The following is a 27,318-nucleotide window of genomic DNA, read 5'->3' as shown; positions in this document are numbered from 1 at the left end:
AGCCTTGAATGCAGTAATTTTCTCCTCATTAGTCCTTGTAAGAAGCATGTCATCTACATACAAAATGATGACCACCAAAGCTTTTTTTTTTTCCCTTGACAGAAAGTGCGCTCTCAATTGGACTATTTTGAAAGCCTTGGCTACCCAAATATGCATGTATTTTCTCATACCAAGCGTATGGATCTTGTTTCAAACCATACAATGCTTTCTTTAATCTACAAACTTTATTTTCCTCACCAGGAACCACAAAGCCAATTGGGCTGATTTACATACACTTCCCTCATGCAAATCTCCATTAAGAAAGGCCGTCTTTATGTCCAACTGATGCACCTTTCATCCCATATGAGCCGTAACGTAACCTTTTGTGACAAGTAGAGGCTTACACCTGTCAACAAATCCATCCGACTTTCTTTTCACTTTGTAAACCCACTTTGTGCACAAAACATTCTTACCATCAGGCAAGACTACCAGATCCCATGTGTGCATCTAGGCACATTTTGCTGTCCACTCATCTCTTAGAGCCTCTTCTACATCCTTAGATGTAGCAGGGTGATTCAAAGTTCCTGTATCTCATCTTTCTTGGGCAAATGATATTCAACAAGTGGCTGATCTGATCTTCCATCAACAGACAAAGTTAAATAGCTCATCAAACATAACCTGTGGGCTTATATTCAAGTGTTTGCCTGCATCTAAGATGGGCTGAACTGAATTTTCAGCAAACACCACATCTCCACTTACACAAACTTATGTGTGAATAGGTTGTAGAGATGGTAGCCTTTACTTTCGCTACTGTAACCCACAAAAATGTACTTCACCGATTTGTCATCCAGCTTAATTATGAGCTCTAGTACCACATGAGCATAAGCTAAGCATCCAAAAACTTTCATGTAGTTGACATTGGCCTTTCTTTTGTGCCAAGCCTCGTACGATGTCATGTTATTTAATGCTTTGGTAGGGCACCTGTTAAAAATATATGTTGCACACATGATAGCTTCCATCCGGAATTTTGTGTCGCAACTTCTGTTCTTTAACCATGGAGCTTGCCATCTCCATGAGAGACCTATTCTTTCTCTATGTAACACCATTCTGTTGTGGTGAATATGGCATTGTACATTGGTACTTTATGCCCTTCTACAACATAAAAGCCTTAAATGCATTTGACATATACTCCCCCTTTGTATGGAATGTACACACTTGTACAGTTTGGTCACCATCCGAGCGCATTTGGTTGAAATGTGCATGCCACCATCCGAGCGCATTTGGTTGAAATGTGCAGGCCAGACGCCTGTTTTTTTGGCTAGAACCATCTTGAAATTGGGCCTTTGCCCTACACAATCTAACCAAATAAGCTTGGATGGTGACCAAACTTTGCAAGAGTGAGGGTGGGATCCACATTTACACACGTGAGTGTCAAGTGTGATATTTACGCAGTGTCCAAGCCCACAAGACCTTTTCCCCACTGAGGAGAGGAAAACAACCGTGCTTTGATACCAATTTAATTCACCTAGCTGGGAGTACTCGCTTTAGCTGAAGCATCGAGATGACCACCACAGGGCCCGAATGTGAGGAAATGGCTTTCCCAACCTCCTCTAGCTATCGGCTAGATCCATCTGTAGAGACCTTCCGAGAGCGAAAGCTGTCTCCTATTAGTCTGCAAGGAAATCATTAAGTAGGCCCTGGGCATGCTAGTGTGATGTAGCTGTTAGGGTACCATCTAGTACCTCTAAGAATGTGCCAGCCCAAGCTAACCGAGTACAAGAGGAAGGGGGGTGCCTTGGATCTCTGGGAAGGTGGCAGGTTGCGTCCGCCAATGCCACTCTCCCGGATCCCACTAGAGGCAGATCAAGGGGCAGCTATCCCAAAACCAAAGTCGCTAGGTCGGATCATCACCTACCTTCGCACGGAAAGGGTCAACGTGCCACATGTGGTTGTGAAAGCCCACAATCCTCACCCGTTGGGACACTGAAGGGTAATCCTCCTCGGTAAGGTTTGCTCCTAGAAGAAGTCATCCCTAATGCCCTACCATGGTGGGAGTATCTTCCTGTGTGCCGAAGGTCATCGGAGTAAGACGGATTGCTCCAATATAGAAGCTTCCTCTAGATGCTTAGGAGGAGGGGAGCTATTTGTTGCTTTGAGGTGATGTCAATGCCCACTTAGCATCCAAGATAGCAAGCCAAAGCGCCTTTGGGAATCCACTCCAAAGCTTCAATTGGGTGGGTGGGGCGGGGCAAAGGGGGGTCTCTATGGGTGGGAGTAGGGGAGGTAGGACAGTCATCAAGCAGACACATGCAATTAAGCAAAACACGGATATATATATAGACTCTGGCATCTAGCTCACCACCTAACCATAGACTCTGCCATTCAGGCTCACCCGCGAGCATGGAGGTTAGTAAAATCCAAGATATGGCTCCACGTGCAAAGACCTGGTGCCCCATATCACCAAGACACACCCCTCCGATGTACGCACAGAGTAGTTTGACGGGCCTCGAGTCTAGGTCTGAGGAGCTCTCCTCCAAACTCACTCCAAAAGTCACTTACATAGACCTCCTATAAATCAAGAGACATATAGCCCATGCCTAATCTTGAGTTATGTAGGCGTGCACAATGCTTAATGTAGAACTGCATGACTAGAGTGCACTAGACTTGGATTAGACCAAGACTAGACCGAGACCAGAACAAGGACTGGATTGGTCAAGTAAACCACACAATAATTAACACGTGTACTTGCAAGTCTCCTATGTTGCCATGGTAGGTTCAAGTTCAAGGGTAATAAAGAACCCACAGGATATTAATTTATTCCCAATACAAGAAGTGCACCATACTGCATCAACAAAATAATTGTGCACATGGCATCTACAAGTCACAAGAGAGCGCCCAAGAGGTGCAGGGTGTGCCTGAAGAGTCATTTGTCAAGAGATAAATTGATTAATGGAAACAACCCCCAAGCATTGTACTATGTGATATGTGGGATAAAACCCCTTGCTTGTATATTAACTCAAGTCGAACAATATAATAAGGGGGTCAAGTATGAAAACAATTGAAACTTTCAAGCAATCCTTGTGGCAAATGGGATGGAGTTTTATCATAATCTAATCAAAGAATTGAATGAAAAACTCTTTCTTAAGGGCAGCCCAACCACCTCCTTTGCTTCAACATGCAAGCTTCAGCCATGTTTCTGTCCTAAACTTTAGCTTCAGCCGTGTTTCTGTCCTAAACTTGAGCTGATATGAAACCCTAAATCAAGTCCCCTTGTTTGCTTAAGCTTCAGCCTTAATTCTGCCCTAAACTTGAGCTGATTTAGAACCTTGTTTGCTTAAGCTTCAGTCCTGTTTCTGCCCTAAACTGCAATTGATCTGAAACCCTAAATAACACCCCTTGCTTACTTCACAAAATCAGCATATCTATGAGACTGTGTAAACCGGCAATACAAGCTAAAGCGGTGGTGCTATGGGAGGGATCTATTGTAAAATATTGACAAATTCCGAGTGTGTGAGCCTCTTTTGTCTCTCGTCTATTATTTATTATGCCATTGATTGTTGTTAATCTTTGATTCTAAATAAGTATATCAAAACCCATTTTCTACTATAAGCACTATCTCAAGCCCCATGCATATTCTCTCTCGGTATAAAGTCATTAAGGTTTGTTCTCTTGGTTAATTGAAAAAATGTGTTGATAATTATCAATTCACTAACTTAATTAATGAACCATTCCTTAAAATGGATAACCGTTCCCACCATCCAGAACCCGCCTACATAAGCAAGGGATGGTGACGGTTCCTATCGGAAGAAGCTTAATTAATGCACCATTCCTTGGAATGAATAACCATTCCCACCATTCAGAATTCACCCACATGACTGAGGGATGGTGACGGTTTCCTGAAGAAATACTTATAAAATGGCTTAATTAATTAATCATTCCCTAAATGGATAACCATTCTTGCCATCCAAATCTGCCTACATGAGCAAGGGATGGTGATAAACCATCACGGAGTTCTTAAAAAGGGGTTAATTTTGATTAATCATTCGTGTAAGAACTTTATCCTAAGATGTAACGTGTGGGATACCCTTATTCTCCATCTTCAAAAGGCTTCCATCAGAGATAAGAAGGAAAACAGTATCCTACACACCAAACATGTGGCAACATTGCTTTTCTTGTCGAAGCACATCCATCATTCTAAATTATATAGATGACATACAGGACGAAACCATTTGATTCTTTTTCTAGCAGCATCCTTGAAATAGAAATCTGTGAGCTTCCTATCCACTGCAAGCAGCTGGTCTTCAAATTCTTCCTGCAAAACAAGTTAGAACAAAGCCAACCTCAGACTTTGTTGCCAATACTAAAAATTTTCTAACAAAAATACTTCTTCCAAATACTCATCACAAATCAAGTTTGTAAGTAAATGTATAGCAAAAGTGCCAACTGACTATACTTGTGACGGGACTATACATACCTGAGGAAGCTTCCAACTAGCGACATCGTGCATAGTATGGTTCCCAACCTCATGACCTGCAGAAAGAAACAAAAATAAACCATCTCCCTGTATTAGAAAAAAGACTTTTTGATGATAAAATATGCACCTACAATATGGCAGTATCCTTAGGCCTGCTTTGGGGCTTTTACTAGCTCAAACTTCTAAAAGTATATTACATAGTGCAGGTGAAGTAAGCTCAGTAGGCTACAATTATGTATGCACCATTTGCTAGTGACTGGTGTTATTCGATCAGTAATTGGTTGTGCCAATAATAGCTTGCAAAGGATTTCCAATAATTGAAATAGGTCTCTTATCTTACTGGCTATACTTTATACATACATACAACATAAATGTAAAATGTTAACAAAAAATCATGTTATTTTCGAACAAGAACACAAGTGCATTCTTGACTTCATTGCTCGTTGTCGACGTTTCAGAAACATTTCGTTCGAAATGTTCCATATGTTTCATTAACAAATGAAACAATTCTTAAAGGTTCATACAAAGAAGGGGGAGGGGGGTTCTAAAATACTGTTTGGTCTGGGTTCGCGAATAGATTAGAAGAGATAATACGATGCAGCAATAAACCAGCAATTCACACCTCTATAAGCAAGCCCCCTGTCACTTCAATGAAGTTCACTGCTAGCCTGCTTAGTTCTTGGAAGAAGCTCAAACCAGCCCTTTTCCAGCTCTCCCCCAGTGTCGAGGAGGAGAGACTTTGACAACCATTAATTTGGAGCGACTTGGTTCACATTCCCTATGGCCATCTGTTGGGGGAGAAAACCCGCATCACCTAGGGAAGCAGCCAGACACTGGCCTGACCAAGGCCCTTGGTTCCTGGCTCTTCTTCTCCCATCTTCCAACCAAGTGGCAGCACAAGAGAACTGCATGCCTCCATGGAGAACGGGAACAGACTCCATTGACTCCACCATCCCTCCCGAATGGTTGCATCCCATTGCTTCTCCCCCTACCCTGACATGGATGGTGATCTTCACCCCTAGACATACCCCTTTGGATCCTCTTGCTTGATGGTCTCACCCAAGATAACACTTCTTCAACTACTCCGCTAGGCTCAGGAGACAAAGCCAGATACAAGCAAGCGTCATGGTTACACATGCCCAGGAGAACTCACGGACGTCGGACAAAAGGCACGACTACACCCAACGGCCTTCCAGAAAAGCCTGCAAAATGGTTTCAGACCCCGCAAGATCCCCTGCATTTTATGGTTCACCACTCATAGGGGTCTGGTCTTGGCTAGCCATAATGGGTTGCCCAACAGACTGCAGTTGCTGTGAAACCCCCAAGGAATCTAAGTTTCACTGTCTATGGGAGACTGGTGAGACCTAATATATGCTAATCACTATTTTCAGAAATCCTATTCTCTGATTTTAGTGCACAATTTCCTTGATTAGTGACTTTTCTCATCAAATCTTTTCATAAAGTTTTCTTCAACATTTGCCTAGTTTCTTTAGATTCTTGGCAGTTTGCAAGATTTTGGTGGTGATGGTGCAAATCTTGGTGCAAAGTTCATCAACAAAGTGTGAAGATTACAGTTCTGTTGTAGATTTGAGTAGATTTATGTGCAGATTGCAGTTTTCTTGTAAATTTGAATAGATGTATGTGAAGATTGTAATTCTGTTGCAAATTTTGGGCAGATTTATGTGCAGTTTATAGTTCTGTTACAGATTTGTGCAGAGTGGAGTTTAGAGGAATCTTGGTGCAGATTTGAGTAGCTACAGCATCAGAGTGCGTAAATCAACAAATCTGGGAACAAAATTGACATATTCATATTCAAGACAAGTCTACAACAAAGTTTTGAGTGAAAACATGGTTTGAGATAGTTTCTTGAAAAAGATTGGTAGATTAACAACAAACTGCATATTCAAGGCAATGCAAGAGTGGATTTTAGTAAATCTTGGTGTAGAGTTGGAAGATTAGCAAGATTTTGGAAGTACATACATTAAATTTACTCAAGACCTTGAAGACAACACATTTCTACAGAGGGTGTCTTATCATCAAAAGTATTTAGGCTTGGTCCAAAGTAGCCGCAATGCAAAGCATCTAACAGATCTAACCAGGGAGAGCTTGCATACAAGTGTAGACACATACAGTTTTCAAATTCCAGAACGATAGTACCATAGCCTATGTAGACTTTGAGAATGATACCATCTATGCAGTTCTCAGATTGCTGGTCAGGCTGAGCACAGAGAACATTATACAGTTCTCAGATTGCTGGCCGAACTGAACACAGAAAAGATTAATCTTCATAGCAAGCAATTCAATGATCATGATAATCTGCTCATGGCCTAAGCTTCAGGGACAGGGCTATAAAGAACCCAAGCAAAGGCTTGACGATGTACTAAGCTAGGGGTATGGCGAATCCACGTCAGTTTTAGAGCCCTTGCTAGACAACAATCTGCAGTTGCAGCTCTGTGAGGGCCCAGGACAGATCGTCATCTCAGGACCAACGCAAGAACTATACTGGCTATGCATCAACGCATGACAGCCAAGATGGTCAGTGATCCAACGCGTAGGCAGCTGCGAATGTGGAGAAGGTAACAAAGAAAAAGAGGCAGACTGCAATAGAAGAACTCCGCCAACAGATTTTGTGGGAGGGACGATCTTCCCCACCAACACCTTGTCCAGCACAGGAATGATCTTCTTCGCCATAGCTTAGATATAACCCACCCCTGAGACTAAGCAGAGGGGGCAATGTGCGAGTCTGCACCTCAACTCAAGCAGGATGCTCTTTAGGCCAGGATCAGAGAGCACGCGACACGGGCCATCCTGAAGGAAGAAAAAAAAACCTACAAAGCAAGCCTGACCTAATCACAAGATAAGGTAGCGCGGACGATCTAGGTGCTTTCCCCAACTAAGGCAATTTTTTGAAACTCTTTGTTTAATACTGTTGTGAGCTGTAACCAAAATTGGGGACCCAGAGCAATAGATAGACTCTTCAAATACCAGATAGAGCTTTGAAAACACAGCGGAAGAACCATAAACAATATAAAAACACCGCACTGAGCATGAATGGCCGGCCCCTCGTAGGAACTTCTTTATTCAGATAGAAGCTTTTACAAGAAACCAAGGTGCGGGTGCGACTTGCACCGGATTTTACACAAAGCATCAGCAGCTTTCCATAGAGCGCAAACAATACTCAGGCTTGTCCCTCTTTACAATAGATGGGCCACAAAACAGCGCAAGACTGTCACAAAACAGTCCCATAAACTGTCTCAACACAGTCCATAAATCAGCCCTAACACCGCCTATTACACGGCCAATAATATCAGACAGAAGACGCCGGCAAAAACCCACACATGTGGAGGCCGCATGACAGCCGTACGGCTGTCTAAAACGACCAGCTGAGAGAGAACAAGAAAAATGATCAGCACAGTGTGCCATACAACCAGTGCACAGTAAAGAAACACCAGAAGACAGCTGCTGTGTACGGCCAGGACAGAGAAGAGAGATAAAAGTCATTGTCTTTTGTACGGCCAATCATGGAAGGAGAGAGAAACAATGAACAAGTCAGCTGCCTACTGTATGACCGGCGCAAAAATTACCACCAGAAGGTCAGTTGTACGGCCAGCGCTGAGAGAAGTGAGAGAGAAGCTGCAGTCGGCCAACACAGGCATGCCCATAATGATCCAAAAGAGAAGCCCCTCCCTGCTTTTAATAGAGTCAACCAGCCCTACTTTTGGCTTCTGCTTTCCCTTTTTGCCAAAAGTAGCTAGGTTGCCCAAAATATCAACTTTATGCTTTTCGTAGGCTTGTAGCCCGAGTTTTCCCTAGGCGCCTCCTTTTGTCCGCCTATCCATGCCCAAAATAATATTATGTCCAGTCCTTCATTAATGATGTGTGAACACACTAACTTATAAGCATTATAAGTCACTTCGATAAATAAAATCCCATGCTGCTCATGCTCTGTAGCCATCTTTCAAGCCAAACTTTGCCAGTAAATGCTTCAGCTTTCTTCTGTGGAAAAATCCCCGTTCACACCTTGGCTCTACTAAGGGTGTGAAACACTGGTCAAGACTAGTCCAGCGACCAAATGGTGACATCCCCTCCGTCTTATAAAGCAGTTGTCTGCAACTGTATAAGCCTGATACCACTGAAATATCCTTCAAGTATGGCAGATGCACTGCCAATTTGTAATATTTCATGATTCCGGGCATTAAAACCAGAAATGCAGATCCACGATCCGAAGTCAGATACAGGCACAACAGCCAACCATATCAAGAAAGAAACTTTATCCATATCCCGAGTGAACAACTTTGATAATAACCAAACACAGGCACAAGAGCCAAGTGTGTCCCAAATATTCATAAATCCATAAGTAGCTTAAAGTACCTACAAAATGAAAATAAGCAGAATACATAGCCACAAAACATCTTGCCATGCCATTGGACTGCATAAGAGAACCACTACTATGATCCATACGCATGTCCAAGCCAAATATGCTTCATATGTCCATATCGTTCACTAGGGCAACAACCCTTCTATGAAACCATACATGCTCGCTAGAGTTTCCCGAGACTTTACTCACTAGTGTCACCAACCCTTCCATTAGTCCAAATACTAACTCACTAGAGTCACCAACTCTTGCAAAAGTTCACAGGATCGCCAACCCTTAGTTACTCACTAGGGTCACCAACCCTTCCATGAGTTCATGAAATACTCACTGGATAGAGTCACCAACTCTTTCATGATCCCATGAGTTCTAATAGTGAGAAATCAGAGTAACCAACTCGTCTCACTAAATGGAGTCATCACCAACTCCTCTCACTGGACAGAGTCACCAACTCTTCCATGAGTTCAGATTCTCACTCACGAGAGTCACCAACTCTTTCATGAGTGTATCCATCCACAGTTGGCGTAGACATAGTTTGCTACCACCGAGATGTTGGATCACATGACCCTTGGCATAGCCATAAGTCCCCTGCCAACAAGGCGTCGTGTCCACTCTACCACATGCACTTCGTGCCGGTACTCAAAGCATACACTTTGGACGAGAGGTGGGCTCAACTTCACTCTACCACATACACTCCGTGTTGGCACTCCGACCACACACCTTGAGAGGAGACGTGGGCTCAAGTTCACTCTACCATGTGCACTCCGTGGTGGTATTCTGATCACAGACCTGGAAGGAGAGGTGGGCTTAAGTATAGAACATAAGATGAGAATGAGTCACATGCATAAATATCCTGGTGCTCCATAAACATTTCTGTTGCATATTATTTTATAGGCATTTCGGCCACCAATAGTTTTACAGGCATTTCGGCTGCTAATAGAAATCCATAGAAAAATGCTCGATCCATAAGATATCCAAAAATCCATTGCATCCCGAATAAAAGGGAGCCAAAAATCCCAATAAAAGAACTGTATATAAAGCCCAAGAATCGCCGAGCCAATAATAACCATATAGATGCGCCAAACCATCATATATGTATAAATCCTCGAGCAAAGATATGCCAAAAACTTAATCCATAGTCATTGAACATATCCGTATGAAAAACCATATAAACCAGGCTTTTCAACCATAAATATTGTTTACCTGAAATAGTTCAAGGCAAACAACAAACAATTCTCCTTGTACGGAAAATACAATGGTTAAGTGTCCAAAAAAAACACTTGCAATAAATTGCAAAAAGCACCAACTTTGCCAAACTCAAAGTATACTTAACTTTTGTTTGCCAGGTTCAAGAAGCCAAAAGGAATATCTCCTTAGCATACGCATAAGATATCTTGAGATATAGCTCTATATAACTTGTCTGTAAGCTTGATTTATAATCCACAATGATCCATATGGGAAGTGTGCTGAACATGGGCACATAAATCCAACTCCATACTTTGAGGATAAAATCTATGAATCCATAAATAGTTAGATCAAGCTGTCTACTGCTCATGCTCTTGACACATGCCTGCTTCCATAAGCTCAATAGCAAAACTGTTGGTCAATATGGTCCCCACCTCTGATTTTTTCTCTTCCTTGTTGTTGGAAGGAAGTCTCTGCTTCCGAGAAAGCCTATGCTTTGATACGACTATAACCAAAATCGGGGACCCTGAGCAATAGACAGACACTTCAAATACCAAACAGAGCTTTGAAAACACAGCGGAAGAACCATAACAATTTTAAAACACCGCACTGAGCCAGAACAACCGCCCCCCCGGGCCCCTAGGAACTTCTTTATTCAGATAGAAGCTTTTACAAAAAACCAAGGTGCCGGTGCAATTGGCACCGGATTTTCCACATGCATCAGTAGCTTTTCACAAAACGCAAAAAATACTCAGGCTTGTCCCTCTTTACAATAGATGGGCCACAAAACAGCCCAAGGCTGTCACAAAACAGTCCCAAAAACAGTTGTCCAAGACGTGTCTCAAAACAGTCCAAAAATCAGCCCTGAATCAGCCCCAAACACCGCATGTTACACAGCCAATGTATGGCCAATCATGGAAGGAGAGAGAAACAGTGAACAAGTCGGCTGCATGTTGTACGGCCAGCGCAAAAAGTACCACCAGAAGGTCTATTGTACGCCTAGCGCTGAGAGAAGAGAGAGAGAAAGCTATTGTCAGTCACCATTTGGTCCATCTCCATTTCCGGAGCCACTTCTATGGGACTGTCACTCCACAGAGCGGCCAAATTTGTGCCATGTTCACATGGGGCCAAGCCAGTGTCCCATGTGAAAGGGCCAGTCTTTTGGTGTCACATGGACAGGATCTAGATTAGTGCCACCTGTGTGAGACCAGTGCTGCGTCACATGGACGGGAACCAGTTTCGTGCCACCCGCCCCCACCTGCCCCACTGCCTTTGCTACCCCAGCTGCTCCCGCCCTTCTGCTCCTACCTTTGCCCCCCTCTTCTCCACCCGCCTCTCTATTAGCAGCAATTTTACATGGATTCAAGTCGGCCGCCCATTTTTTTTTGATTGGCTTTATGGCTTCTTCTGCCACAGCCAATCTTTCGTCACCCCCATTGGCCGGGAGAATCATAAATTTTTCACAAGACGAGTTCACCTCTCTTCAGCACGACATTGACCTTGAGGTCCAGACTACCCTTGTTGCGAGAGTTTATGGTTCCCACCCTTCTCGTTCACAGGCCCGTGAATGGCTTCTAGCAGCTCTCCCTTCGGAGCTAATTGTGCACTTTCAGGATACTCGTTTACTTAGTCGAGGCTTCTTCCAGGTGGACTTTCATTCTTCAGAAGCTACTTCTCAGGCTTTGGCTAGCAGCCCCTTTCCTCTTGGTCCTAGGAAGATTTTCTTCGTTCAGTACCAGCTGGGCTTTGATCCAGTGGTGGAGGATCAGCGCCTTACCCCGGTCTCATTACGGTTCCCTGCTCTTCCTCGGTCCTATTGGAAGCTTTTAGCTTCCATAGGGGCATCCTTTGGCCAAGTTCTAGAGGTACCAATCCTCCCAAGCTCTCCCGCCGTAGCTTCCGCGGCCGTTACCGTCACTCTTGATGGTGTACCCCGGGTCCTTGTGCTTGTTCCTGATCCATCGATTACTGATGATCATGTTATGCTTCAGAGACCTGACGGATCTCATTTCCGCCAAAGGATGGAGATTGTAGGCAGACCTGACCAGTGTCGGATTTGTCGTCAGGGTCACATTGCTAGAGATTGTCCCGATCGAGGGGCCATGCTAGGAGGCGGCGTGGTCCTGCCCATCGAAGGCCTTCTGCAGATGCCGAGACTCCAGCTGCTCCTTTGCCACAGCAGACCACACAACGTTGGGTTGTGGTTAGGGATGGTTTGCACCCTCGGACCCCCGTACCTGCCCCTTCACCCACACTCCCTGTGGGGCACCCTAACCCCTATGCAGCTCTTGCCTCACAGGATGTTGATCCTTTTTTGGAGGATGAGGCCTTGCAAGCACATGATCTGGATCCCTCACAGGAGGATGCTGCATTACAGTTACAGGAGGATGCATTACAGTCACAGGAGGATGCTGCATTACAGTTACAGGATGATTGCACCCTTGAGGATGATGTTGCACATTTGCATTGTCATGGTACCTCTCCAGTTCTGAGGACTAGCCCTGGCTTTTCCCCGGAGTGGGAGAGAGAGGTAAGGTTTACATCGTCTGATTTTCCCTCCCTTACCTATGCGAGACGTACTTCCGCCTCTAAAGGGGGTCCTTCGTCGACCATGAGATCTGGTCGTTCCTACTCTGAGTCTTTATGAGGATTGTCTCTTGGAACATTTAGGGTCTTGGGGGTTTTTTTCCGCATCGACGGAAACAAATTGTTAAAACCCAGCTTCATTGTGCAGGTGGACCTATGGATATATTGCTCTTGCAAGAGCATAAACTGGATGCTAGTCATTGTGGGAGATCAGGCAAGCTTCTCTCAGGACACACCTTTTGGTCATCGGCTATTGGTACCAAGGGTGGTGTTTGTATCTCTGTTTCAGCTTTGATCTTGCCTTGCATCATTGGACATGGTGTCATTTTGCCTACGAGAGCGCAGTGGATCCTTCTTATGCAGGGTACTACACGCATTGGTATTCTCAACCTCTATGCTCCTAACCATAGAGGTTAGAGGATTGCCTTTTGAAAATCTCTCACTACACTGATGCCTCTTGCCGACCATTGCGTTATTGGTGGGGATTTTAACATGGTTGAGATGCCAACGAATAAAAGAGGTGGACATGAGGGCTTGGTGCATCCTCTTGAAAGAGCGTCTTGGGAGAGGTTTATACTCTCCATTCATGGTAGAGATTGTTGGCATGAGGATGACATTTTGAGGAGTCCATCCACTCTTCTTTATTCATGGTCTAACAGGAGAAGAGATATAGGATGTATCTATGCACGGTTAGACAGATTTTATGTGGATGATTGGGTGCTTGACAGAGGTGCACATACTTTGATTGCCACAAGCACCTCCAAATCAGATCATTGCCCAGTGGTTTTATGTATTAGAGATCCGAATTGCCATGGATCAGCACCCCATGTACGCATCCCAGTTACATTAGTTAGATTAAGTCCTAGGAAGATCCTTATTCTGTGGAAGGGAATCAGCGACGGCTGTGCCTCGCTAAAGGGGGAAAAAAGCGGTGATTCTATGGACCAAGTGCAAGTCTCTTCCTTGATCTGACCATGTGACTTTCGGGTTCAGTTGGATTAGTTTGGTTAGCTAAGACTTTGACTTGTTAGATCAATTCTCCCGTGTTGGTGCTTCTCTCGTGCGTGCATTGGCCAATTGCGGAGATTGATCCACAATTTTCTCTGGTTGGCGGGCTTGGATGGCACCTCAGAAACTTGTGCCAGGGTTGCTTGGCTCACAGTTATTTAGCCCAAAAGAGAGGGATGCTTGAATATTATCGATCCGGATGTTCAATGCAGGGCCTTGCTTTGCAAACTTGTGGTTAGAGGTTTCCTACCAGGCACTGAGCCTTGGAAGGATTTTTTCTTGTCTCAGATTTCCAGATGTACACCTAGGGTCGGGAGAGACTGGATGCCCAACACACGTTTTTTGTTCACAGAGGCTGATATTAGGGCACCATCTTCCCCTCTTATTGCAGCCATGGTCAGAGCATGGAGAAGCATTAGATATTTTTTGCGACAAAGGCTTCCTAGGTCTTTGGATGAGGTTGACCGACAACCTATTATGTGGAACGAGTTCATTAGGGATGAGGCTGGTCGGCCACTTGGTGCATCTCGTTATATGCAATGGTCAGGATGGGAGAGATGCGCATACACTGTTCTTGCTTGGAAGACCTTTAAGAGTCTTCCGGAGGATCGGAGAGTTGCATCCACTCAGCATCTTAGGGGCTCTCGCATTCGTATTGATCAGATTGATGCAGCTATTCCGCATGAGTGGCTTTCTAGGACCTTTCACGGAGACTATCATCCGAGTTGGCTGGGAGTTTTTTCGAGGATAGGCATACCTCTGCAGGTTATTGCTCTGCCAGGCCAGGAGGATACGGATTTCCTCATGTATTCTATCATGCCTGGTGGGAGATTGACGAGATGTAGTATGGAGGAGATCATACCAAACACTAGGCTTAGTCCAGTGAGGATCGTTGGTCGCTCGGGGAAGCACTGGTTCATTGACCCTTCTCCTCAGATAGTGACTCATGGCTCTTGGTGTTTGTGGCTATATGGTGGCAGTCCTATCAGATATCTTCAGTGGGATCCAGGAGAGTGGGAGTGGATTGATGCCTTTGATTCTTTGAAAAGCCTTCCTTTTTACAGTTTCACTGTTCGGAATGCCAGGCTTCTCCTCACTTGACAGATGGATAGGATCCCTACTCTCGGGCCTCATTGGGAGAGCTATGATATTTCTCTAGTGATACAACGCAGATATTGGCATAGACTTTGGCACTCATACAGAAGGAGCCAGATCTCTCATTTCTTTTGGTTATTCTTACATGGTGGTCTCCCCACCAATCAGTGGAGATCAGTTTTCGGTGTAGCACCTTCCTGTCCTAGATGTGCGGCAGATTCTGAGTCCGTACAACATTGTCTATGGGGGTGCAGCATTGCACAGCAGATTTGGGGTCCTATAGCCCAACTTATGGGCAAATTGAGTGGCCGAGCAATGCATGTGACTTGGGGGGCAGTTACTTGGCTCTCCCAGTCCGGTCCGCAACTTTTTTATGAGAGCAGTGGTACAGATTCTGTTTTTTTCATTCGTAGAGGTATTGCCCAGCATGGTTTATTGCAGGATGTTCCTCACTCTGATTATACACCCCCTAGACAGAGGATTGACACCAGTTGGGAGATTATTGCCAGTATTACAGCATGGCAGATCTGGAGAGCTAGATGCATGGAGGCTATTGAGGGTGTCCAGATTTTTGGGTCTCAGTGTATTAGTACTATATGGGGTGATATCATCCACACTCTTATGGCTACTTGGGCTCGCATTTAGGGGCCCAGTGTATTAGTACTATATGGCGTGATATCATCCAGAATTACAATATTTAGAATTTTTTTAATGGAGTACTTTTAGAATTTCAATGTTTTCCTTTTAGAGATGTACTCGAGGAGTCAGGACTAAGCCTTAAGGAGGCAGAATACATGGACGGACTCAAATGAGTCAATGACAAAAAAGTGCTGAAGACTAGAGGCTAGAGGCTAGAGCCAAGTAGTAAGGCCCATGAATCATGATCCATGATCCATGAATGATCATCCACGTGAAGTGCTCGCCTCATGGTCATGGGTAGCTTGTGCCAAAGAAGCATCAAGCTCATCCTCAGTCTCATCCTCACTGGCATGCTGCTCCTGCACCTCATCCTCTTGTTGCTCTTCTTGTTGACTCATCTCCCACTCGGTGAAGGAATCTGCCTTCTTGGTCACGCTCTTGCAAAGCATTCACAAGTTCGCGCTGACGAAGACAAGGTCATTGGCACGCTCTACCCCGAGTCGGTTCCTCTTCCTAGAGACAATGTGGCTGTAGGTACTCCAAAGTTGCGAGTTGACAGCCTGGCTAAGTATGCGGATGGCAGGCTGCTGCAGCTCCGGTCCATCTGAACCAAAGTCCTCCATCTGAACCAAAGTCCTCCCACCATAGAGCAGCACCAACTTTGGAGCGGTCAACCTGTGCATCATGACAGCCATAGGAGCCATGAAATGACCTGTACATCGAAAGCTGGTCCCTGATCTTGCGCATAACCGATGCATCAGGCACAAGACGATCCAAGATGATCCTCCATCCAGCGCTCACCTCCCGGTCGCTCTCCTGCTTGTTGCCTTGGAATTCTGGGTCCACCACATAAGCTGCTACATGCAATGGAGAGTAGTAGGAATTCCACCTTCCTAGACACAAGGCATGGATCTCCTCGTATCTGTCTTCGTCAGGCCCGAAGTGTTTCGACTTCTCTATCATGCGATCCATGGCCTCGTAGACCTTGCCTATGCATGGTTGCATAGCGTCTACAATCCTCAATAGGTGGACTATGGGCCTCACCATAGCATCTGTGGTCGTCACACGCTCCCACCAAGAGGCGTCATCCGCCCGTAGCCTACACTCTTGGCCAGTGTTTGTATGGGACTCTTGCATGGCGACAAACTCGTCGCTAAGGAAAAGCCCCCTCAAAGCACCGCTACAATCCTTCAACCGGCCCAACATGAGAAAGTTGTAGGCAAACCGGGTGTCGGAATCTTTGAGGAGAGAGACAGGACCTCTTATTGAACTCATGCCGAAGTCTTTGGTGGTTGAGGACAAAGGAGACCATGGTGTTGGCCTCCTCAATGAGCGGGCTGATCCATGGTAATGCCCCGATGTCCTTGAGGAGGTTGTTTAGGCAATGAGCCATACAAAAGGACACCGTGACATGTCCATACATACCTTGGAGAATAGCTCCCGCCGCCGTATTGGAAGGCTCCCCATCCGCAACAAAGCCCACTACATGCTCGGGGCCAACGATCTCCATGGTGGTAGCCCACTCCGCCGCAAGCACATCCGCGCTCTTTCCAGTGTCGGATGCATCATGAGATGAGATGAAGTACATCTCTCCGCGGGAATATGCAACCATGCCGTGAATACTCCTCTTGCGGGTGTCACTCCATCCATCCACAATGAGGGAGACTCCGTTCCTCTCCCATTGCCGCTTTGTGTTGTCGGTCGCTTGCTCTACAATGCGCTTCTCCTTCTCGAGCAATGTAGTGCGCAAGCTCTCGGATGAGGGGGGCGTATAGGTTGAGCCATACTCCCCAATCTTCTTAACCATGACCTTGAAGTATTCCGACTCTCGGATGAGGGGGGCGTATAGGTTGAGCCATACTCCCCAATCTTCTTAACCATGACCTATTCAAGAAAGTAATTTACTAATGAGAAGGGGACTAGGATGATGAGAACATGAATGATGAATTGGCAATGATCGATTGCACTTACCTAGCCGCTTGAAAGGCAATGTGGTCGTGGAAGAAGAAGCGGGCCACCGCCATATCCACCTCCTCCTTCAACTTGGAGTTCCAATTCTCCCCAAGTGTAGATTGTCGCCGTGGGCCATAATGGTTGAGAGGCCGTGGAGATGGAGGGTGACGGCGTCGTGGATGGAGTAACATTCCGACTTGATGGTGAAGGTGATGGTGTACATGATCCCGATCCACCACATGACTCCATTGTAGAGGCTTGAGTTCCTCTCCCTATCGTCGCGGGCCTTGTGTGAGAGCCTAGAGGCTTGGAACTTGGAAGTTGGAAGCTAGAAGAAGCTTGAAAGCTTGAGCCTTGAGAGTTGTGTGTGCTTGTAGCCTTGTAGAGGCTTGTTCTTATATAGATAGGCAAGAGAGAGAGAGGAAAGCCTCAAGGGCAAGAGAGAGAGAGAGGGCCAAGCCTCAAAGGCTCAAGGCTCAAGGGCCAAGGCCCAAGGCCCAAGGCCAAGCCAACAGCCATAAACGGCTAGAAACGGCAAACGCAACGGCCAAAAACGGCGAGTGCAACAGCAAAAAAACAGCCTGAAAAAAACGTAACGGCTCTCTGCCGTCCCCCCAGAGAGCCGTCCCCCACCGGCGTCCCCGTCCCCGTCCCCTGAGTGACGCGTCGTCGGGGACGTCTGTCCGTCCCCGTTCATCCCCGTCGCTATTCCGTCCCGATTCGACGTCCCCGCGTTCCAAGTAGACGTCCGTTCCGTCCCCTGTGACTATTCTCGGAATGCACCGCTAAATTTTAAAAATAAAAATACGGTGGAGGTACGGTCCATTAAAAAATACTTAAAAATAAAAATACGATGGAGGGAGAGGCTTGAGCCTTGGCCCTTGAGGAAGAGGGAGAGAGCCTAGAGGGAACTCAAGGGAGAGGATAGATCATAGACTTGAGCACTTGTGAGGATGGGGTTGGGGAGGACCTATTATATAGAATCTAGATAATAGAGAGAGCCTAGAGCTAAGAGACTCAAGCCTCAAGCAAAGGCAAGTTGGAAACCAAAGGGCCAACTTGCCAACTTGCCAAGCCTCAAGCCTCAAGCCTCAAGCCTCAAGGGCCCAAGGCAAGCAAGCAAGAGCCCCAAAAAACGGCCATCAAACGGCTCTCCAAACGGCGGAAAAAACGGGCGAAAATGGTGGAAAAAAACGGTCAGAAAAAAAAACGGTAACCTCTGAAAGAACCGAACTGAACAAACCGGATCGAACCGAACTGTTCGAATCGAATTTATGTGGCGGTTCGTGAACCGGAGGTAACTATGATAGGCATCAAACTTCACTAACTTGTCCTCTGCCTTGAACTCCTTGAGCTTTTTGGCATGAGGCTCAAGTTCTTGCCTCTTTCTCTTGCCCTTGTCCAACGGGGCAGCTCTCTCTGCATGAGCTTCATGGACAATCTTAGGTGTTGCACTAAGCAAAGTGACATGGGTCTTTGGTTCTTGTGGCCCCATTGCATGTGACCTCGCTGAAAGATGCCTTGTCTCGCCACGAGACAACTCAATAGGCAAGGTCTTTTGGCTTGCATGCCGACCACCATTGTCCCCATTATGCACATATTTGGAATCCATATGGCCTTCAGCATGCATGAATCTGTTTCTTTCTGTGCCATGAGGAGTGGATGCATGGCGAGAAGTGACCGATACTTCTTCTTTATGCAAATATGATCTCAACCTTTGAGAGGCTGGGTCTCCATGTCTCAAATGGGGTGGATTCTTGAACATAAGCTGTCCATCCTCTCCCTCTTTTAGGTCACCCTTTCGGATAAGATAAGAGAGTGCCAACTCCTTTGGCTTCTTGCCCACTTCTCAAGCCATAGACTCAAAAGTCATGTCCACCATAGCATCAGCTTTCTTGGCTTCTATGACACTTTGTACATGGGGGTCTTCATGCAAGAATTTCAACTCTTGCTCTTTTTCCTGCAAGAGCCTCTTCATGTGCTCCAACTCAGCCCTCAATGCCCGTGCCTCCTCTTGAGAAAGAGAGACGACCGGGCTCTGATACCAATGTGACCGCTCCCTACAGAAGGCCTACAGATCGGAAGACAATATACACACATTTAGAACACTTGACTCAACTGAAGTTAACAATGGAAACAACAACAACAACATAAATACTGGAAATACCAAATATACACATGACACCAGCACTGGGGCTAGAAAGGGCCGCCCCCCCCCTCAATACATTTTGTATTTCTTGGAGTATTCACCTGCCTTTCACTGGTCTTCCAAGACCATGCACAAACAGGCATGCCCGTACTAACGCAGGCAAAGTGGTACACCGCAGAGGGAACGTTTCCCGGTTCTCCCAGATAAGCTTTGCACCCGGTTTTTCTCCTAGGTTTTTGCTAACCTTCACTGGCCCTCTGAACTTGAGGGCGCGGTTAGCATGCACACATAGGGGAAAACAAACGAACAAGAAAATTTCCAAGGAATGGAAATGAAAAAGAAATTATATGTTCCTGCACTACACAACCTGTAGAACTTGAAACTTAATTTTAAAAGTTAAATTTTACAATTTTTTTTTTTCAGAAAGAGACTTCTATTAAGTATGAGAAAAATATACAACAATCACAGCTATAAGCCGGAAGAGAATGGAATCACCCCAATATGTAAGGTGATTTCAATCACTGAGGAGCATCATGATGCCATGTAAGACCTGTGGTACTAGAGGAAAAGAAGATGCAAACTCATTTTGTATCTACTTAATTATTAATATGACTCAAAAGCTTACCATTTTAGTGTAAATTTGTGCTCATTTTGATGTACTTCCAAAGTAGAATAAGTGTAGAGTAGAAAATTTAAAAAAAAAGTATTTTTTGAGTGCCGTTCCCTCCCTCGTCCCCGTTCCCTACTTATGGCCGTCCCCCGTCCCGTCCCCGTCCCCGTCCCCGTCCCTTGTGACTATGGTTCTGAGACCGTATTTGAACGTACCGTACCGAATCGAACTTTTCGTACTTGACAACTATGATGCCTATCATGGGAAATTTGATGCCTCTAAGGTGCTTGCTTTTGTGGCTCAGTTTGATATTGCATTTCGTGAAGAGGACTTCACTGAGAAGTCCAAGATCCGTCATGCAAGCATGTTTTTGAAGGGGACAGCTGCCCATTGGTGGATCACTGAAAAGACCACCAAAGACCCAATTTGCACTTGGAAAGAGTTCAAGGACAGAATTTATTCCCAAGTCTTGCCACCAAATGCAGAGCATACACTCACCCTAAAGTGGGATAGACTTGACCAAAAGGATAATGAGAGTGTGCAGCAGTATATGTGAGCAAATTTTGAAAAGTTTTGCTCGAGGTTACTCCTTTCATGCAACTCTCCGAGGATGAAAAGAAAAGAAAGTTTCGTTCCGAGTTGCAACCAGCCTATCGTTCGGGCATCGAATTGCACCCGAAACACACTCTACAGCAGCTTATAGCATCTGCTCTACGGAGCAATTGGTGCTCAAAATCAAGCAAGATCAAGGTGGTTCCAAGGGCAAAGAGAAGGCTGTCCCAAACCTGTAAAAAGGTGGATAGCCACCTAAAAAGAGCTTTTGGGAAGCCCAGAAGGGAGGTAAAGCTGAAAATACCTCATCCAAGGATCATGGGCCAAAGAAGAACAAATTTGGCTTGACTTCCGAGTAAAGGGAGCAATATGCAAAGGAGGGGAAATGCTTTTCTTGTGGCAGTAAAGAGCATATGTTTAGGCAATGCTCCAACCGCAAACAAAAACATGAGGATAAGCAACCCAAGGCAAATGTGCATGCAGTTCCCGATGTGCAGGGAAACAAGAAGCATAATGGTAAAGAGAGGATGGTAAGCAAAGCATGGGGTCAAATCAAGGATCAGCCCACTCTATTCATGTTTGATGATTGTGCAACAGATAATTTCATCTCTACCCAGATAGCAGCTGCCTTGGGCATTGAGGTTGAGGACATGGGACCTCAAATTCAAGCAGAAGCTGCGTTTGTTGGTAAAGAGGTGCAGGTTACCCCACTTATTGGGAAGTTGCGCATACATATTCAGGGTTATCTTGATCATGAGCATTTCTTGGTTGCCCCACTTAATGGATGTGATGTATTGCTTGGCAAGCCATGGTATCATAGGCTTGAGCCCCGCAAAGAGTACAAGACAAACAGAATTTCCTTTATGCATAGAGGCCGCATGCATATTATTGATGCTGGCAAGGAAGGGGATTCTATCCCAGTTGTATCTCACATCCAGATTAATAAAGCAATGAAAAAGAGTCTTTCAACGTACTTGGTTTTTGTTCGTGATAACATTCAACCAAGTCATGAAAATGTGGATGTTTTGACTTAGGATAGGCTGAATTTTCTTCATGCATACAAAGATTGTTTTGCTGATGCATTGCCAGGTGAACTACCTCCTCAAAGGCCCGAGGATCATCGCATAGATCTTGTGCCAGGTAGTTCTCCACCTAACAAACCCGCATATCGTGTGAGTGACGCACAAGAAGAAGAGATTATGAAGTAGGTTAATGAAAAAGGTTTGGTTCAGCCAAGCTTCTTGTATAAAAGAAAGATGGGTCATTCCGCATGTGTGTGGATTATAGAGCTCTAAATAAGCTCACCATCAAGAAAAGATTTCAATCCCGCGTATTGATGACATTTTGGATAAGCTTTATGGCTCGGCTTATTTCAGCCGTATTGATTTGAAGAGTGGTTATCAATAGATACGAGTGGTGCTGACGGATGTCCACAAAACTGCAGTCCGGACAGCTTTATGAGCCTCTTTTGGGGGGATTTATTTGATAACATGGGCACTAAGCTTGAGTTTTCATCAGCTTATCACTCCTTAACGGATGGCCAAAGTGAAGCTGCAAATTCAGCAGTATTGGATTTGTTGAAGCATTATGTGGCAGATCAAAAGACTGCGTGGGAGAAGTATCTTCCACTTGTAGAGTTTGCCTACAACAACACAAGTCATGCCTCCACGAGAAAGGTCCCGTTCGAGATTATTTATGGCAGAGTGGTCTTGCTACCCATCCTTCGTACAAAGGATGAGATTTTTGCAGCTGATGAGTATGTGCGTGACTTGGATGTAGCCTTTGCTCAGGTGTGGACAGCCATTGCAAGATCACAAGACAAGCATAAAAGGGCTGCTGACAAGCATAGAAGGGACATGCAAGTCAAGGAAGGTGATTGGGTATTGCTGAAATTTGAGAAAGCTAGGCTTTGGAAGAGGCCAAGACGAGAGGATCATATCCAAAGCTTTCTACTTGATATTATGGACCCTTCAAAGTGATTGACAAGATCAATGAAGTGTCTTTAAGGCTTGCTTTACCCAGCCATTGGAAGATTCACAATGCTTTTCATGTGAGTCTTTTGTGGAAGTATGTGGGGCCAGATCCAGAGGAGCCTGTCATCACAGAAGATCCGCCAGAAATTGATGAGCTTGAGGAGATCCTTCAACCAGAGCAGATTGTATTTCACAAGGAGAGAAAGTTACCACATGGGAAGCTTTCCAGGAGATACCTTGTGATGCAAAGTGGGTAGACGAGGATTATTTTGTTGACTACCCTCAGCTTTTGCAGGCATATCTTGAGGCTTTTCAGTTGCGGACAACTGTTTAGAAACCCGGGGGGATGTCACCATTTGGTCCATCTCCATTTCTGGAGCCACTTCTATGGGACTGTCACTCCATAGAGCGGCCAGATTTGTACCATGTTCACATGGGGCCAAGTCAGTGTCCCATGTGAAAGGGCTAGTCTTTTGGTGTCACATGGACGGGAGCCAGATTAGTGCCACCCGTGTGTGACCAGTGCTGCGTCACATGGACGGGAACCAGTTTCGTGCCACCCGTGTGTGACTTGCTTCGTGCTATATGGACGGGAGCCTGTTGGTGCCATCCGTGTATGGCCAAGATGGCATCTTACCTATGGGACTGTCACTCCATAGGAAGACCATGACATATTTTTTAAATATTTCTGTCGCACCAGTTTTGTGCCCGACAGGAACTTCTTGTACAAGTTTCAGGAAAGGGAGATTTCGTCCATTATATGTGCACATGCATTTATGCCTGCATGCATAAATTTGTTTTGCATGACTTGTTTGCGTGTGTCTGCTTGTTATGTCGTGCCAGTACATTGGATGGGGACGTCCCCAGTGTACCGTGGAGTGCTGTTTGCTAACTCGGTGGTGTGGCGTGTGAACATGTGGTAAGTATTATCATTTTTTCCTTTTCAAAATGTACTACAATGTCCTTCTAGCTGATCCCACTTGGGTTCCCAAGGTGCTTGCCAAGGCCCCGCTCTTTTTTATGAAAAGCTTTATCCATGTTTTACCATGGGACCATGCTTCAATGTGGACAATGGGCTCATTATTAATGCTTGTCCGGTCTGGGTGGAATTTGTGGACCTTCCACCTTGGCTATGGCCCTCTATTGGAGATTTTGCAAAAGCTCTTGGAAGTTCCCTGTTTGTTCCCTCTAATCCATCCCTTGGAAAGGGCTCAAACAAGGTTTGCATTACTTGGGATACAGAGGTTTCCACCCCCTCATAAATGAATATAAACTTGGGTCAATATGGTAAGCTAAGAATTAGCTTACAATTTGGTTCATTTTTAGGGGCTTGTTTCCATTGTGGGAAATTTGGTCATTTTGCCAGGGACTGCATGAAAGCAAAAGAACAGTTACAAGCTGGGCAAGTGTAGGCTAGACAAGTACAGGCTGGGCAAAGCAAGCACTTAACCCCAGAGCAAGGACAAATGAACAAGGAAAGGAAAAACTCTGATCAACATAAAACGGCACAATCTCCGACATTAGAGCAGACGTACTACAGGAGAAGAAAGACCTCTTTGCTTACCTCTGAGGTTCCATCATCCAGCAGGGATATTGGCAAGATAGGAGAACAGAAAGGCAAAGCAAAGATGGTGGATAAGGTTCAGCCCCGCTTAGAGGAAATGGTCCAGGAGAGTGAAGAAGATAGATGGCATGAGATCTTCAACAGGGGAAGTATAAAAAACAGAACCGACTCTGCCTCCCCTATATATGTGAGGAATGCATTTGAAATCCTTGGTCAGGAGGAGTCTGATATGCAGGACATGCCCTCAAATCTTGATGTTCAGATGTCAGGAAAGGTCCTGCATAGCACGGAGGTCCTGAGAGATTCTGAGGAGGGAAAGGAGAGAGTATTGGACTCTCAACCACAATAAAGTGTATGGGACTTTCAGGATGCTCTTGGAATGTTTAAGGATTGAATGCTAGACATAAGCGGGATGCATTTTGGGATCACATAAATGAATGGGGGCTGGATGCTTGTATGTTGCAGGAGCATAAACTCTATGGTAAGAAAGCTAAGAGGAAGCAGAGATTCAAGAGAATGAAGATCTTTTACGGGGGGTTGGAGTATGGTTAAAGTGGGGTGATGACAGTGGTACATAATTCATGGAACCCCACAGTGATAGCTAACCATCCCTCGGGCAGAATCTTGGTTCGTGAAGTGTCCAAGGAAGATGAACAATTCTAGCTGATTAATGTGTACGGAGCACACTCATCTAAAGAAAGAAAGGAGATGTGGGAATGGATTTGTGATCTTGATAATCAGAAAGCATGGATCATGGCTGGGGACTTTAACATGGTGGTCAGACAGAGGGATCGGTTAGGGTCTAACAATGTAGTTATGGATTCGGAGAAAACCAAATGGGAAGAGCTTATTATGCAAAAAAGGCTGGTGGATGCTTGGGACCTTGGGGATTGGAGTTCTACACCGGGACATACATATTTCAGCTTGCAGTATATTTCTAGCTCTTCCAGGATTGACAAAGTTTATTTCAACAAGGATGCAGAATGGATCCCTCACACCTTTTAAGGCATGGGTTGACCACACAACCACTTCTTCTGATCACTTTCCCCTGAGGGTGGGTTTTGGGAGACCAATAATTGCTGGGTTGAGGATAGATTGCCTTTTAATAAGAGGAAACTCATTGTAAATAATTCTCTCATCAGGGAAGATGCCTTTGTGGATGGAACTAGAGCTGCAATTGCAAGGTTGGAAGTAAGGGCTTATCATGATGCCCAAGCATGGGTGAAATTTGTGGGAGAGATGCAAATGGAGGGGACTCTCTTGGATTGATAAGATCTTTTCCCATGCTCCTCGTCTTTAAAAATATGCCCTTCGCTGAATTTCTGATTAAGAAATGGAAGAGGATCATTCCCCTCATTCAATGGCAGGGATCTCCCAGAATCACGGGAAATTCATTGTAATATGCGGAAGCTTCGGAGAAGGATCGGTACTTCAAAACTCAGAAATCAGCACTCTTTTCGCGACGGAATTAACGCACAAACTGAAAGACGATGTGCAGAAAATAGAGAGAGAAAGGGGAGATGGAGAGGACACAGTATTGGGTCCCAATTACCCTCTGTAGGGCCCCCACCACGGATGGTGTATTTGCTTTATTAGAATGATGTAAATCTGAAAACAAATACAAAGTACTTGACCTTTTCTTGGCTGGAAAACCTGCCCTTGACCTTCAGTCCTTCACCCCTTTGCTTTAGCAATGTTCTTGGCTGTCCTGGCCCTTGTTTGCTTGGAGCACTTGGTGAATTATGAGATGGATTCAATGAATTCTTGGCTGGGCTTTTATACCACCTTCAGCATCCAGTCGGCCTGCTAATAACAGCCCCACGACTGGGTTCTTTTAATAAAGTGCTTTCACACTAATAATACCTTCTGTCCAGCCTGCGCATGTTTTCACACTGCTGTCCAGCCTGCGCTTATGCTTGTGTGGGACAGTACCATGCTGCGCATGGGTGTGGGACTGCCCCTACACCTGGCCTGAACTGCTGGTTAGGGTTTCTGACCTAGTCGGCTGCCTGTCCAGCAGCAGTACAGCTGGCCGACAGCCCCTCCAGCCCATGCCTTGGCTGGTGGGCACAATGTGGGCCCTCCTGGCCCCTTGGGGGTGGTTCTATACCTCCCCCATGCCCACACTAAGAATGCAAATGCAAATCCTTGCACTGGGGTAGCCCTATGGGCTGGCCCCATCTCTACATGCAAACGTACATGCCTACAGAGGCCTGGCATCCAGTTGCAAACCAGATACACAGAACATCTGACATCATTCCAGAGGGAGACTCACAGCGCGGACTGGCACTGCTTCATGTGCAGGACAGTGCACACCTGACCTTGGACTCATGTGCAGGACAATGCACACCTGACCTCGGACGACTGAGATGGATCCCTGGCTGACTCGTTCCCGGACTGGGCTCACATGGGACCAGTTCACCATCCCAGGTCTTGCACCTTCTGTACAGAAATGTCTACGTGGCATCCAAGTGCGGGATGCACGTGACATTCATTATTCATGTATAATGTTTGGTGGTCCCCAATTTTTTCCCCCCCATTAGTCCTCATTGAGCCCAAAAGGAGCAAAAGACTCAACAATAAAGGGATAAGCAGATTTGAGGATTTTTGGGATGGTCCTCTTCTGGGGTGGAGAGATGAGGATCACCTATCTGTCATGTATGGTCTCTCAAGATTTGATAAGAATCATCTGCATGTAATTATTGGTAAGCTCAAGACGCTAACTATCAATACTTCTAAGCTTACCGAAAGGTGGATCAAAGATTGGGGGTGGACAGATGGACTTCCCCTTGGTCGGGAATCAACTGCCAAGTTTTATCAGATGTTAATGCAAGAGAAGAGAGATTTTAAACATTTCAATACAATATGGAAAGTAGCTTGGCCGGACAAATGCTGGGAATCCAGATGCAAAAGAATTTGGGGATCCAAACTGCCAACACATGCTCAGACTCTTTTGTGGAGAATCATGGTTGGGGCTCTTCCGTTAGGCTGTAAGCTGATGATAAGAAATATGGCCTCAGGGATATGCCCAAGATGCAAAACAGCCATCGAGGATTTCAAGCATGCCTTTTGGGATTGCCCGGCATTAAGATCCTTTTGGACACAGCTCTCTAAATGGGGGGGGAACATTTTTGGGCTGCAATATACATGGTCCCATTGGTTTTGGGTAAAAAGATTGG

At 45.4% G+C, this 27,318-nt stretch overlaps 1 protein-coding gene across 8 annotated transcripts in view; it reads right to left on the bottom strand.

The window, feature by feature from the left end:
- The window catches only part of LOC147604415 (uncharacterized), a 146,060-nt gene that overhangs the window by 15,250 nt on the left and 103,492 nt on the right, over window positions 1-27,318 (bottom strand). For 6 of the 8 annotated variants that reach the window (XR_015265450.1, XR_015265451.1, XM_086795521.1 and 3 more), the window contains exons 5-6: window positions 4,433-4,509; window positions 4,196-4,291 (exon numbers count right to left, since the gene is read on the bottom strand). Coding sequence is in view for 6 of the 8 variants with exons in the window: in XM_086795521.1 (XP_086651647.1) it covers window positions 4,196-4,291; window positions 4,433-4,509 (173 nt within the window). In the remaining 2 variants the exon portion in view is untranslated. The remainder of the gene's footprint in view (window positions 1-4,195; window positions 4,292-4,432; window positions 4,510-27,318) is intronic. The other 2 variants (XM_086795520.1, XM_086795523.1) reach the window with 1 other exon arrangement.

Source organism: Cibotium barometz, chromosome 62 (assembly GCF_041138505.1).
Source record: "Cibotium barometz isolate CiBa-2024 chromosome 62, ASM4113850v1, whole genome shotgun sequence".
Classification (NCBI taxonomy): Eukaryota; Viridiplantae; Streptophyta; class Polypodiopsida; order Cyatheales; family Cibotiaceae; genus Cibotium; species Cibotium barometz.
The sequence above is the reverse complement of the archived record's forward strand: the minus strand, read 5'-3'. Positions and strand labels throughout refer to the sequence as shown.